The sequence below is a fragment of the Tachypleus tridentatus genome, chromosome 13 (genome assembly GCF_004210375.1).
Source record: "Tachypleus tridentatus isolate NWPU-2018 chromosome 13, ASM421037v1, whole genome shotgun sequence".
In the NCBI taxonomy this organism is placed as follows: domain Eukaryota; kingdom Metazoa; phylum Arthropoda; class Merostomata; order Xiphosura; family Limulidae; genus Tachypleus; species Tachypleus tridentatus.
Window position 1 is genome coordinate 170,703,217 of NC_134837.1, and position 16,292 is coordinate 170,719,508.

Genomic DNA, 16,292 nt, shown 5'->3' on the forward strand with positions numbered 1-16,292 from the left:
TATTGTTTAGAAGTATATATAACTTTTAGTAGATATAGAAAACTTAGAAGTTCACCGTCTTTTCTTTACAGTTCTTTTACGTTTGAAATTTTAATAGAAATTTTCGTTGGAATTGAACAAAATGTAGTGATTTGAAGCTTCATGTTTAGCCTCAGGTCTAGAGTTTGTCGTTTTGTTTTCGTTCCTTTCTTTGCGATATTTAAAAAAGAGAAAACAACGTAGCAGAGCGTGGTTTCGATCCACGGACCTCTGGGTTATGGGCCCAGCACGCTCCCACTGCGCCACTCTGCTTCGTTAGTTCATCTTTACTATTAAAGTTCATGAAAAAAATACTTTATGCTATAAAATATATTGATGTTCGTTGTTTCTAATGGGCACTTTTCATGAAGGTGTAAATTGTTTCATTCATAAACCTTGTATGGTCTCGAATTGCTTTGGAAATAATTATCGCGTACGAGATATTTCAGACCTTATCTACTAACTTCCTTGTTAAATTTCTTAGAAACGATAAAAGTCTTATCACAATAACATTACGATAAAATTTTGGCTTTCCTATTATACGTCTATTCGAGCTATTTCAAGTCGATTAATCTTCCAATACTTGTCCTTGAACGAAATTTTTGATACTGTGATTCTCTCTTTTCAACGATATGTATTATATCTGCGATTTCGAAACTAATGACAAACACGTATTTTCAGGATATTTAAAATTCTAGTAATGTGTAAGAAGTATAGATAAAATTTTGTATGGATATGTTTTTGTAATACATGTCAAGAGTTCCGCCAACTACAAAGTTTATGAAAAGTAACGCTTTGCTGAAAGCATTGAGATATCGTCGGTTAAATGTTTACAACAAAAGCAAAGAATGATGATTAGGTCTTCATATAATACAAAATTTAACTAAATAACGAAAATAACGACAGAGGAAACATAAATAAAGAACATCAAATTTACGGTTTTTAAACTTTTTCTGATAGCGTTTTAGATATTTTCTAAATTTTATTTTGAAAAACAGTTTATGTGTAGCGAACGACATCACTAACGATTCTTATTTCATGAGGATATAGAACGAATTAAAATAAAACTAGGAATCGTGTCAGCACATATGTGTTTTCCTTTCTCGTTATTCAGTGTTTTCTATTCTTACTCGTTTAATAACAGCTGTTGTTAGACAGAATGACACAAAAGACAAATGTGAAACCTATGGGAAGTTTATTTACGATTTCTCACATAATCAAACGTTGCTCTTTTCCTTACGCTTTGTGACTAAAACGTACCTACTTTTTGTTCAGATTGGTTCACAACCAATTAACGAAACTATCACTTCGTGAGTTACGTGAGAATGAAAATAAATACGCACGACACACTATTCACATAGTAAGTTTTTTAACGTGTCGTTTCCTCTTTGAAACAATTCGACGATGTTATTGTCCCCAATAAAGAAAAATCGAAGTTTGTACTTTCTGGACACTAACAAAATGTCATTTGGAAACGTTGAACGTGTCTAAAAGAAAAAGACTTAAGATTCTCGGTAAAGTTAGAAACATATATTTTAACCGATCGTGAATAATTTCAAGTACTTGTGTTGTTTTTCTAATGGATGAAATGGAAAGTTTAACAGGTTAGTGACAAAGTCGTGTTTGATAATCCGTTTTAGTAAACTTAATGTATTTGTAGACATTTGTCACATGAAAGGTATATAACACTACGTAAAACAAATTTTGTTCCTGAGTGGTGTCATTTTTCAATTGCTTATATTGTAAAAGTAAAGAAAATCGCCATTTTCTTCTTCAAACTTTGCTTTCGTTAATTGGTTAAGGAAATTCAGAAATTAACCTATTTTATATGTAAAAACGGGCAGAGCTACACATTTTCATTTACATAATGTATGAATAATACAACATATGAACCAAGATTTATATGTATTTACACTAAATTTATATAAAAATGTTTAGAATAAATAGTTTTTCGAGATTTCCGACTCTAATGCAAATCACTTTTACGTATCACCCCCCAAACGTAATCTTCCATAATGTTTTCTTTACAAGCGCCCAGGTCACAAAAAAACAATGTTTTAAGAGAAAAATAGGTCTTTTCCGTTTACTTTAGACATAAACTTTTGGGGAATAACACTTTCTGCTCAGGAAAAAAAAAGGAAAAAATATTACGTAGTGTATTATTTTTAAGGTTTTAATTACTCAATCAACATTATTAGATATTTGTGAAATTTTATATAAACTTTCAACAGTAACTTCTAAGTATGTGAGTGGAGACGTTCTAAATAATGAGACTTTCAAACTTCCTATTAAATTCGAAAACATTGGGACAAATAATTTATTTTTTTCTAAATGATGATAATGTCGTTATTGGAGAAGTGTGGCGATTCTTTGTCTATACGATTTGGGTTTTGGTTTTTATTTACTTTTAAAGATACGATAATTTTATAGACATTGCCATATCATGCAGGTGAATACCGTTCAATATAAATCAGCTTTCATTCTATACTACATTTACAAGTGAATTTCTATTGTTTATATATATATTTTTTTTTATATTAAGTCTTCTGCGTGCTTCTCAGAAAATCTTACAAAGAGAAGTAACGGAATTCACAAATTCCCCAACTTAGTCTGTTGAAAGTGAATTAGTTTAACGCACTCTCTACTTTCGTTGTTTATCACTATTTTCACCATCAGATATTTCTAAATTTGTATCTTTATATTCTGTTTCTTCTATTTTGTGCAAATGACATCTTAATAGCCTTTATTCTTAATCAGCTACAATGCGGAAAAGTACCAAGATGATAACTAAACGGTTTATACATTTATTGTTTAGAAGTATATATAACTTTTAGTAGATTTAGAAACCTTAGAATTTCACCGTCTTTTCTTTACAGTTCTTTTACGTTTGAAATTTTACTAGAAATTTTCGTTGGAATTGAACAAAAATGTAGTGATTTGAAGCTTCATGTTAAGCCTAAGGTCTAGAGTTTGTCGCTTTCTTTTCTTGCCTTTTTATGCGATATTTGAAAAAGAAGAAAACAACGTAGCAGAGCGTGGTTTCGATCTACGGATCTCTAGGATATGGGCACAGCACGCTCCCACTGCGCCACTCTGCTTCGTTAGTTCATCTTTACCATAAAAGTTCATAAAAAAATACTTTATGCAATAAAATATATTGATGTACTTGTTTCTAATGGCTACGTTTCATGAAGGTGTAAATTGTTTCATTCATAAACCTTGTATGGTCTCGAATTGCTTTGGAAATAATTATCGCGTACGAGATATTTCAGACCTTATCTACTAACTTCCTTGTTAAATTTCTTAGAAACGATAAAAAGTCTTATCACAATAACATTACGATAAAATTTTGGCTTTCCTATTATACGTCTATTCGAGCTATTTCAAGTCGATTAAATTTCCAATACTTGTCCTTGAACGAAATTTTTGATACTGTGATTCTCTCTTTCAACGATATGTATTATACCTGCGATTTCGAAACTAATGACAAACACGTATTTTCAGGATATTTAAAATTCTAGTAATGTGTAAGAAGTAGGGATAAAATTTTGTATGGATATGTTTTTGTAATACATGTCAACAGTCCCGCCAACTACAAAGTTTATGAAAAGTAACGCTTTGCTGAAAGCATTGAGATATCGTCGGTTAAATGTTTACAACTAAAGCAAAGAATGATGATTAGGTCTTCATATAATACAAAATTTAACTAAATAACGAAAATAACGACAGAGGAAACATAAAAAAAGAAAATCAAGTTTACGGTTTTTAAACTTTTTCTGATAGCGTTTTAGATATTTTCTAAATTTTATTTTGAAAAACAGTTTATGTGTAGCGAACGACATCACTATCGATTCTTGTTTCATGAGGATATAGAACGAATTAAAATGAAACTAGGAATCGTGTCAGCACATAATATGTGTTTTCCTTTCTCGTTATTCAGCGTTTCCCATTCTTTCTCGTTTAATAACAGCTGTTGTTAGACAGAATGACACAGAAGACAAATTGTTTGTTTGTTTTGGAATTTCGCACAAAGCTACTCGAGGGCTATCTGTGCTAGCCGTCCCTAATTTAGCAGTGTAAGACTAGAGGGAAGGCAGCTAGTCATCACCACCCACCGCCAACTCTTGGGCTGGTCTTTTACCAACGAATAGTGGGATTGACCGTCACATTATACGCCCCCACGGGTGGGAGGGCGAGCATGTTTAGCGCGACGCTGGCGCGAACAGAAAATATGTATTTTCCATTTGCTTTAAGCATAAGGTATTGGGAAATAACACTTTCTGTACAATAAGAAAAAAAAATTAAAAATTGTGTTACATGGTAAAATTAGACTTTATATATTCATAAGAAGTTTGTAAAAGTATAATCTGAAAAGTTTGAATTGGGAAAAGAAACAGAAATTAATCAATTACTTATGATTAAACGTTTGAAAAATATCAGCAAGACAGTCATATTTTTGAAATTTATTCTCACACCCATTTGCCATTATGAAAAAAAATTAAACTTTTCCTTAGTTAGAATTCTATCACCACTTATAATCCATAAATTCTTTTTTGATTCTGGGAGATAATGTTAGGTTTAATTTCTACAACATTCATTTTTTAATAGATAAATAATGACATCTGAAATGATTATTTTGTGATCTTAAGTTGAAAAACGTTCCCTTCTGCACTCAGAAAAATATATTAGTTACACGTTCTTATATCTTTTAAGATTTTTAAACATGTACGCTAGAATAGAACTTGTCCAATATTTATACGAAAACACTAAAAACCTACTTCTCAAGATAAGTGTCACATTTCATAGGGCAGTATCTAAATCCAATATATCACATTTGCATCGGAATATACATGTACTCGCTTTCTGGCATATACATTTTTGTGTTGAATAATAAAATATATGTAAAAAACAAATTGTTTATCCATCTTACTAAGTTCTATATTATATATACCAATAAATTGTTCAGATTTGAATCATAATAATTATGATGAAATCATTAATACTCTATTAAGTAACACAAATTAGAATTTTCTTGTGAAAAATATTGGTATTTCTAACCGTAATGCATAAAGACACTTTAAAACGACACATTAGGTAAACTGTGAAGTTAAAGACCCCAAGGTTCAGCCATTCCTAATTTACAGTAAAGGGAGGGCAACCAACAACAGCACTTACCTCCTATTATGTAGTTAATCTTATCAGGATAATATGATGGACTGTTACAGTTACAACACCCAAACACCTGGAAGTGTGTTCTGTAACATGTCATCATTGTACCATCCAACATGCATTGAAGCGTTAGGCCACGTGCTCAGTTTATGATAAATAAAGCTTAAAGACATATATACTGAGGCTTGGCATGGCTCAACTCATAATCTGTGGATCCTAGGTCATCATCACTGAATATATTACCTCTTTCAGCCCATTATTCATTGATACAAAAGTAGCTCAAGAGTTGGCAGTGGGTGGTGTTGACTAGCTGCGTTACTTCTAGACTATCACAGCTAAATTAGTAATAAATAGCCCTCAAGTAGGTTTCTGCAAAATGTAAAAACAAACAAATGCTTCTAATGAGAATATGCTTTGATATATATATATGCATAATTTCAATCTCCCAGAGGTTTATCTTTCGAACCTTGGTGGTTTGTAATTGGTCATTTCGTTAAAATAATGATTTATACTGTGAGACTAGGAAATATTCTGGCCATCAAACTTTTATTGTGATGGAATCAATATATATATATATATATACACACACACACATACATATATACGATTTCAAGGAACAATGTAAGTTTACTTAGTTCCAAATGAAGTACACTGTACAACAGAAACTAAGAAATCAAATCAGTGTGTGACAGCTTAGGCACCAAAAGAATAAACTATTTACATATTAAAATTAAAAATACATTTAAATATACAAGAACTGAGTCAATGTTTAAAAAAAAAAACGTGTTCTCGAAGCAACTGGGGTCTGAAAATATGACTAATCCCCAGCATTGGGGGTAAAGTCATTGACTATAGTCACCCCTGTGTGTTAGTTTGTGTTTTTGCTGTATGTAATGGCTTAATTCAACCCTGCACTACATAGCTAATTGCCAGGATAGCCTTAACTGCCACATTCTTCTCTGATTTTAACAAATTATAAATCTGAGATCACAACAAAGCATACATATTTGCTTTTTTTAAATACTTTTCATATTAAAATCAACATGAATACCTATTATTATACAAAACAAAAGTGTTTACATATACATACACATAAATCATTTTCATTTGTAATATAGGTAACACTTCATAATCATTCAGGAGTATAAAGTGTGTGATGTTCCAAACAGGTTTTTAAAAACCACGAAAACACCTCACAAATCATTTGACAAGAGATAAATGCAGGTTGTTGATAGCAATCAAGGTTTGCAGTCAGTACATGCATTTCTGGTACTGGTCTATAGTATATCATATGTTAAGAATATTTGGTATCACATGTCCCATCTTTGAAGTTTTGATTGAATGTCTCATTTGGTATTTTAGTTTTGTTTTTGGCAGGGTCATAAATGTTTGATGTGATGGTTTTGAGTTCCTACTTCTTCTGATATGTGCACCTCACTGTGAAAATCAGCAACAACATGAAAGTGGGAAACTGGTGATTTCCACACTCTGGAAGATAACATGAATGTGCCCACTTGACTGATTGCATATTAGGTAGGTGCATGTGTGATTAATGTTTAGCATACTGGCAGGTCAGACTGCATATGTCACAATATCATAGTGAGTTATATTCAAAATGTAATTAAAAACTACTTAATTACCACGATATGTGAACAACCTTCATATCAAACCATAGATAATAAATCAAATTTTAATATTATATATGTTTTAAGTTCTTAATTGAATAAGAAAATATTCAAAAACAACATCAAATTCCTCTAGTGTGAGAATTTGGAATTTTTTTCTTCAGCCATCTCCTCTTCTGAATGTTTCTGTTCATCCCCTAGAAAACTTCAAAATGTAACATTAAACATTCTCTTTAAATACATCTGCAACATTGATATTCTAAAGCTATATTTTTATATTCTTCAACATTATGGGACCAAAGAGCAATCAATGAAAAAAATTCAGAAACCACTTTCCATACCTACATCTGACATGCTCTGATTTACAATTTGTCAATAGATTTTTCTTAGACCAGATCCAATTAAACTTATAACCAAAAGAAAGTCTAAATTTCAACTGATTCATTGCCACAGTCATCATACCACATGGGCTTACGGATAACTAACGGTATGGTTTGATGTGAAAAAACTTTTCCCACGAGAACACACTGAGAAGAATGTTTAAATTTCATACTAGTCAAGTTACATCATTAGAGATGCTCAATACCAGTACCAGCAACCTGGTACCACCAGTACTACTGCAAACCCTGAAGCAATATTAGTAAAGGCCCCAACATGTCCAAAACACAAAGTATATACAAGTTATGATATGGTTCAGGTAAATATTGCTTAATTAGTGTTAAGTGCAGATCAATCAGAAAATATTTAGATTTTCAATTAGAAATAAAATCATGCTGAAACAAACTGTTACAATGAAAAACAAAAAACTACTATAAAAGACTAGCCCAATGAAAAATCTAATATACTACAGAATACAGTAATTCAAAATAAAAAAGATTTTAAGATTATTGTACAATAATGAAGGTTGTTTAGCAAGCATTATTTTAGATGCATACATGGACCTGTAGAACATCAAAAAGATGCCTGATAACAATGCCTTATTTCAGCTAAGCCTAGTGATTTAGGCAAGTAAAACCACAAAAGAAAAAAATACAAAGCAACAGATTATTTTTGTAATTCTACCAACTGGGATTAGAATTTAGAACAATTTTTTTTTATTGTTTCCAATGTTTTACAAGTCTCAAAACTATGAAATAAAATGTATTGTTTGCCCCTACAGTAGCTGAAAAGGATGAAATGAGTGTGACTGAAATCTTAGTAGTTCAATTTTGAATATTAAACAAAAGATTTAAACTATTTCAGTGTTTATATGTGTGTAAAATGTAGGGGAAAGATGTATACTAAAAGGCAGTAGAAACACAAGATGACACAAACTAACCAGTTAGGTAGGTGTGCCAGTGCAATACCAAAGACATTTTGTTTTTGTTACCAGCTGAAATCCTGTGTACAGTTTACACAGCACTTAACAACAAGTTATTCTAAGCATTCAGCCATCCTGTTGAAATTCCAGAAATGTAAGTTCACAGCTTGAATATTTCATACTCAGTTAAACAACAAAATAACAAAAATCAGATATGTTCCAATCTCAATTAAAAGTACTAAATCAGTAGAAACATACTTTTTGAAATTATGTAGCATTATCCAAATTTCCAGCTCTTGTTTAAATTAATAACTCCTAGTTAGACTAAAATGATTAAGAGACAAAAGTAAGATATGAATCTCTCAATGGATAAATCTCAGACTTAAATAACAGTAAGTATAATATGTGTATTATTTATTTCTTTTACCAAGCACATGAATATTGTTTCATACATCGTAATATATTAGACTCTAGCTTAAAGAATCCTTTCTTGCTGCATTAAAAAAAAACACTATAAATGACTCAATGTCTGCTCACAACACAAATGTATCAATCACACAAGAGTTCAACATTAAAATGCATCAATTGCCTGTACAATTTATACACATCTTTAAAATAATAACATTAATAATTACATGGTTTTGCTAAAATGGTTAACCCAATTCAGTGATTGACTGTTACCCTGAATTCTCTTTTCTTTTTCAAGAACTCCTTCTGAAAGAATTGTAGTTTTCTTTTGTGAATTCTGAGGGTGAGGGTGTTGAAGATCTGAATGACTAAACTGTGTGCACATAACATCTTTGTGAATGTCATTATCAGAAAGACCAATAACACTTTTTCTAGATATTTCTGAATGTAAAGTTTCTTTATCACTAACCTCAAAATTTACCAAAGACTTTCTCTTTGCAAGATTAGGTAAGCTAGGAGATGCTGCCTTCCTAAAAAAGCTTTTTGACTTGTCAACTGTCTCCATTGGAAAAGCAAGATGACCAGAGAGAGGGGCTGTTTCTTGTAAAATATCTGAGAGAGCTCTTACTTTATGCATTAACTTGATGTCTTTTGATGTACTTTGACTGGTTGACTTAATGTGACTGTCTATGTTAGGTGAAGAAGGTGAACTATTGCTTCTCCAAGGCCTAGCTGCAAAGTTCTGTTCTTTCCCTTCCTTATCAAGTATCAAAACTTGACCATTTATACCATATCCTGATTTTGCCTCTAATTCTTTAGTTAACTTTTTAACTACTCCTTTTCCATCTTCATTTGTGTCATCACTACGGGCCAGAATTTTACCACATTCTTTGATTTTTGATCTTTTTGTTTTAAAGTCCTCCTGTATTCCATCAAACTTACATGTGCAATTTGTTAGATTCTTAGGGTTTAAAGTTCCTAACTTATCTCTTTGAAGTTTAACTACCATTGGTGCTGGCCTTTCCTGATAAACATCAACATCAGTCAAAGGTGATGCTACTTCTTCTATTCTTGTATCTGATGAAAAAATAATGTTATCAAGTTCAGATCGAAGTTGTAGTTTTGGGGTAGCACTTCTTGAAGATTCACTTGATACGGATTGAATGGCACTATTTAACACCTCTTGTGTTCCACAAATGACTTTATTCACAGCTTCAACCATTGATGGCATGCTTGCACTATGTGGCATGTCAGTCCTCTCTTCACTGAACCCAAAATCCAAACACTCGTATTTACTCCACTGAGTCTTAGGAGGTGTTGGTCCATTTTTTGCCAGAGCTGGAAGAGGAAACCATTTAACTGGAAACATTTGTGAAAGAGGCCTTTTATCACAGCGTAAACTATGAGACCTCTGTATGTTCTTTCTTGTGCCAATTTCACAATCTAGACCAAGTTCTGGTGGAGTGGAAGGAGTGGAATGTGAATTTGATAGAAGGCAGTAATTTTCACAACAAAAACTTTTTCTTTTCTCTTCAATTTGCTGTCTAGTCCGTTTCACTGTGCCAGGAGTCCATGGAATGCTTTCCTTTTCATAAGAAAACCTATCTTTTTGTGGCATTGTATTTCCAGTTTCTGCTTGGACAATTTCACTTGTGGCTGACTGTTCTGATGTTGTTTCAGTTGGTCTGAAGAAAGAACTATCTTTGAAAAGTTTTTTTGGAACAAAAGAAGTGCCTGTGGAAAAATTCGAATCCAAGGAACTTTGTATAGGCTTAAAAAATAATTTCTCTTGCTGCTTTATTGCTTTACTAACTTGACTAGGTTTTGTAGAAGGAGAAAGACTGTTTTCTGATTTAGAATTTTTTGCAGTCATTGAAGCTTGGTATTTAGACTCAACTTTTTGTTTTCTAACATTATCAGATACAGATGTTGATCCCTTAAATAATTCATTATACTGCCATTGGACTTCATTAGCAGACACAGATCTGGGTCTTCCAAATGTTGGTGCTCCAACAATACTGTTTGGTCCTAAAATATTTTCTCTGACTAAAGTAGGCAATTCACATTTAGAAAACCCTGGCTGGGGTTTGGGAATAAGTGGTTTGGTATGACAAAAAACTGAATCACTTGAAATTTCGCAAGCTGACTGAAAAGCAGATTCACATGTCATATTGTTTGCATCTACACAAAACACAGGTTCAATCTTATTGCCTGTTTCAAACTGAGTAGCCAAATTGAGTACTAGTCCAGACTTGTTGGTAAGGTCTGTCTTGGAAGTCTTTAGAGTGTCACTGGAGGACACCTGAAATTCCAGTTCAGTGATTCGATGCTGAATGGAAAATAGACTAGTCATTTGAACAGTGTTTGTACAAGATCTTTGAGTTTCTTGAAAGTTTGTGACTGAGTTACTGTTACTGTCTTCTAATGGCCATGAATAATGACAAACTCCAGAATAGCAAGAAGGATCAGTGACAGACCTCTGCCTGTTTTCAAGCCCAATCTGATTTGTGCGATAATTCTTATCAGTTTCTGAAGAAGAGAAAAAACAATGCAATATAAAGACAATTCAAGTGTAAAACATCAGTTATCAAAACTACACAAATACAGAAAACAAATAATAAAATAATACTGATGTCCAATTAAGACATATAATGAAAAAGAACCTCAAATAAGGCATTGCTGAATTGTTTTAAAATGAAATAACTGACTAAACACTGTTAAAAAATGGTGGATATTTTCTTTTACTACAAAACCTTTTAAACAAACAGTAATTTTAAAATAATCAGTGAAAGAAAAATAATATAACTATTCCAATATATTCATCCAGAAAATAATATCCAAATCTTTTGTATTCATGAATAATTGTTTGTTTTTTTTTTTTTTTAAGTTTCACGCAAAGCTACACAAGGACTATCTGCACTAGCTATCCCTAATCTATCAGAGTAAGACTAGAGGGAAGGCAGCTAGTCATCACTACCCACTGCCAACTCTTGGGCTACTCTTTTACCAATGAATAGTGAGATTGACCATCACATTATAATGACCCCATGGCTGAAAGGGCAAGCATGTTTGGTGCGACTGGGATTTGGTCCTATGACCCTCAGATTACGAGTTGAAAGCCTTAACCTACCCGGCAATGCCTGGTAGTTTTCTACCAACTGTAGAAAAATAACTTTATAGTCTTTCCAAAATAAAAAAAATGTGTTTTCTGTTTGATCTAATTTAACAGTTTAGACAGTTTTATACATGTGCTCTTCATTCATCTTTCTAAACCACTGTGTTATATAATTCTTACTTTACCAAAAAATCAACATATGTTTATATACTAAGTGTCACAGAGTAAATGCAAATAAGTGTCAGATTTTATTATTACCTGTTTCACATGGTAATAACTCTTGTGCTACGGAGTCATTAGGGGACCATGATTTGGGCCGGAATGCTAAACCAGAATCATCAGGTGTAAGGTTAATATTTTCTGTGGACTTCATGATGTTGCAATTCATGCCTGTTTTGGCCTGGCCTAATTGGTCTGGAGACTTCAAATTGGTCTCCGATTTAGACCGCCAGAGGCTGCTATGTCTCTGCCTGCTATAATATGAAGAATTTACAAATTTATTCTTTGAATTTTATTTTCAGTTATAAATCAACTAGCAACTTACAAAACTAAGTAAATTTCTAGTAATTAAAAATAAATAGATATTTCAACTTATTAAGATCATTCTTTACTTATACAGAAAAACAAAGAATTGGACCATTAGTGATTTGACAGTTAAGTGCTGTTCTTTAAATTTTTTAATAGTTGCTATTAACTACAGTAACCTATAAAAATATTACTGATTAGTTTCATTGAGCAGCCACCATTTCATAAGTATTTTGTTTATTACTATGTATATAAAAGACACATTTATAGCTACCCCATTTTATAGTGTAATAATCTGCTGATTGCTCATGTTAAAGTACAAAGTTTTTCATTAATTTAGGCAAGGACTACTGACATTATGCTTTATTATCAAAAGTGATATATATGAAAAAGGTATTATATATTTCTTTTCAAAGTTATTTATGTTCACAAATGTTGTAAATAAAGCCAGATTACAGCTGTCATATATACAGAAATAGTGTTTAAATTGTGAGAAGTATCAAAAAGTTTAAGTTATTTGAGTGTTAAGATTTAGTGTATCTTTTAGTTTTGGAAGTACTTAGGTGAAGGTATTTATATTATTTCTAACTGATTAGAACAGTCTAACCAACAAAGATAAAATCAGATTCTATATTACATATATTCAACACTGAATTTGACTAACAGAATATGCATACAGAAATCATATGAGTATTTCAAGAGCCTTTCAAACATTAGTGTTTTCACATAATTATAATCAGTCCTTAAATGGTATAATCTTGTACAATGGGTTTACATCTGCACAGCACATTTAGTACAGTATATATAAGAAGTAAATAAGAATTCATATTATCTGGACAACTGTAAGCTCAATTCCAAATTTTAGAATCTACATATAATATTCACAGTATACAAGTAGCACATATTTATTACTTCTCACAAATTTTGTTTATGGCAGAAAATGATTTGTTAAACTAAAATAATCTAATGACTATTTGACACAATAATGATGCCTACCAGTTTGAAATTTCTCTTCTTAACGTTTTAATTTTGTTTTACTTTTTCACCAAAGAGCACTCATTTGTACTTATTTTGACAAGTTAATTTCAATCATTAGTATATTCTTGTTTTTACATATCCTTTAATGTGATATTGTTATTTGACTTTAATGGTAAACAAGTTAGTTTGTTTTTTTTTCCATATTATTGCAGAACACTGTTTCAGCTGTCAATTGTGCAGTAATCGTATTTCACTAAGTAGGTCACTAGATCAAGGTAAATGATAGGCACCAGATTGACAATCAAAACATTATTTATCACAGTTAAAGCATGTGTGTTCATACCATACATGTATTTTAGTAATAACCAGGGAAATGATAAACAACAAAACCCACCTGGCATTCAACATTCCTTGGTAAACCTCGAGCTGTTTCATGAAACCAGTATTGGGCTTGATACAATTACGTTTATTCTTGACAAATAACATGGTTTTCTTCAAATCCCAATTGTAAGCCTTCATGGCATAAGCAATTACAACTGAGGCTGAACGACTAATTCCCATTTTACAGTGGACTAGCACCTTGGAGCCTTCTTCCCTAAAGAAAGTAAGTGAATAAAAAAATTTTTAATTTTATATTTTATCCATGCAAAGTAAATATTTGCTTGCTACAAGAACAGCATGTAAAAAATAATGTCTTATTCAACTCATGGCTAAAGATAATTACAAACATTACACAATGTGACTGTGAACATCACACACAGTGTTATTTTTTTAATATTTAAGACTGCAAAAAGGAGGGCTAAGGTATATAACAATGTTAATCTTCATTAATAACACCTACATGCACACACAATGCTTATTACACACTTCACTCTGAAAGCTAGAATACTACACTTTTTTAGCATAGTTAGGTTTGTTTACCTAACATCTATACTATATATTAATTTAATAATATGATGTTACACTAAAAGCTGTATAATTTATTCTCTCCTACACAAAAAGAAATTATGTTTATAGAAAACCAGATGGATCTTAAAGATTCAGGCTAACTCTCAATATTTTATTCATATAAAACCATCTTCACAGTTTTAACATCAGATATTCCAAAATTAGTGATACTATAGTAAAAATTAAAAAGAAACAAACAAGTTCATCAAATAACTTCATCTTTATACAACCCTATGAGAAAGTACTGTAAACATTTTAAAAAACCAAGACCAATTTTTATGATGTAAAAATCTGTAGAGTGGCATTACTATAAAAACACACTGTTAAGAGTGTTATGAAAAAATATTCATCTTTCCATGTGAAAGCAGTTTAATAACATAATTTATTTGTCTTTTCTAATTAGTGAAAGAAAAATAGCTCCTATAGATTTCATAAATAATCTAAGACATTGTGGGTAGCACCTAAGTTAGTCTATAAGACAAAATTACAAATCATACAACAAAACTGATCCTCTTACTAGTAAATGAAAATTAAAACTTTCCTATAGGAAAACCATCATATTTCTATACTTAGATCCACATAGAAATTACAAGGTATCCAAACTGATTTAGATTTTTTGTACAATGTTTTTTGCTAAAATGTTCTTATTATAATTTTAAACATGTTTCAGCACAAACGTCTTTATGTGATTTATTTTTGATAAGCTATACTTATAAACTTATATCTTAATTATGATATACAACTGAGGAAAAAGCCTATAAATTAAATATAACAGTACAATTAATTAGTAATACAATAGCACTTTATTCAAACTGCTACAAAACATTATAGTTTAACTAGTACTTTCTCTCTAAAGCTCACATACATCTTTTTAACATACAAGTTTTTCAGTATAAAGATTATTTTTAGCTAAAGGGAATTATATCAATATATCTATATTAGATTTCAAAAACACAGTTTCATTGTTGGAAAGAAACAGAAGAGTAGCCGAGTTTAGGAGTACCACAGTGTAGTAACGTATACCAAATGTGTTATTAATATTTCAAAACAAAAAACAAAAGAACTGACAACCAAATACTGCTGTTGAATTAATACATCTTTCTGTGAGCAAACTAACAAAAGAAGAAGAAAAATAATTTTATAATTAAGATTAGCACCTGAGAAAAAGAAACAAAATAAGTTAAAAACCTAAAGCAACTTTGCAACCTACTTTGCTTTCCTAATATACTTATAAGTGTCATCCCAGTATGGTAACAAGTTGGTGGAGTCATCATCATAAACCCTAATATTGTAGTAATTGAACATGGCTGGAAAAAAATTGTCGATTTCTCGGGTAACATTCAAAATGTGATTGATCCTAAGAAGTGCAACAAAATAGCTATAAAATTCATACAGTTAATCTGACAAAACATAATAACTTTCAAAATGACAAGTGATATATGTACATTGTTTAGTTACAAACACTTACACATTACTATGATTTAAGATTTACATTCTAACATTAAAATGTTAAAAAAGTTCAACAGTTTTAATCTTTGACTTCAATGTTTTCATATTACTTCACACATGTGAAACAGTTTTCTTTTCAATATTACCAAATATTCTGAAATATAGAAGTTTTATTTTGGCTTAACATGATTAATGTGTATTTTTTTTTGTTAAATTAATTAACAATATTATTAATGGAGAAACTAGATTAATTGAATATCCTATTAAATTATTCCAAAAAACAATAACTGAAAAATATCAGAGCCTTTTCTTCTAAGTATCATTCTCAAAAATAAAATTTGAAATTTACTCATTTCAGCAAAATAAAAATATATTGTAAATGAAAATTTCAGAAAATACAAACCCTTTGTCTTTTAATTCCTCTAGGTTTGAAGCATTCCATTCTGATCCTAAAAAGAGGTACTCAAAAATTTCTGTTGGAGCATCCATTTGTCCAAGAATTGTCAACATCTCTTGATCTAAATACCATTTGTACTCACTTAATTTCATATTCATTTCCTCTTCTAATCGTGTCCGAATCTACAAAGGCAAACAGTCCATCACTTCTTGACAAATTAGCTTGCATTATAATCAACTTTGATATTTATATGTTTTGCTTAGTTTTCACTTGTTAACACTGCATTTTACAGAAAATCCAAGAAGAAAAAAAACCTAACATAAGTTCAACTCTATACAAGAAGCAGTGTTACTTTTTAAG

General features: G+C 31.0%; 1 protein-coding gene and 1 non-coding gene across 9 annotated transcripts in view; both read right to left on the minus strand.

Moving 5' to 3' along the window:
* Nucleotides 1–219: 219 nt before the first annotated feature.
* TRNAM-CAU (transfer RNA methionine (anticodon CAU)) lies at nt 220–291 on the minus strand. Its single transcript has one exon. It is a non-coding gene; the product is annotated as a tRNA-Met (tRNA).
* Nucleotides 292–5,714: 5,423 nt separating this feature from the next.
* Nucleotides 5,715–16,292, minus strand: part of LOC143236006 (uncharacterized) — a 96,530-nt gene continuing 85,952 nt past the window's right edge. For 7 of the 8 annotated variants that reach the window (XM_076474191.1, XM_076474189.1, XM_076474188.1 and 4 more), the window contains 5 exons: nt 15,939–16,114; nt 15,297–15,443; nt 13,533–13,733; nt 11,894–12,108; nt 5,715–11,049 (listed from right to left, as the gene is read on the minus strand). In XM_076474191.1, coding sequence (XP_076330306.1) covers nt 8,744–11,049; nt 11,894–12,108; nt 13,533–13,733; nt 15,297–15,443; nt 15,939–16,114 — 3,045 coding nt within the window. In that variant the 3' untranslated portion in view covers nt 5,715–8,743. The remainder of the gene's footprint in view (nt 11,050–11,893; nt 12,109–13,532; nt 13,734–15,296; nt 15,444–15,938; nt 16,115–16,292) is intronic. The other variant, XM_076474190.1, reaches the window with a different exon arrangement.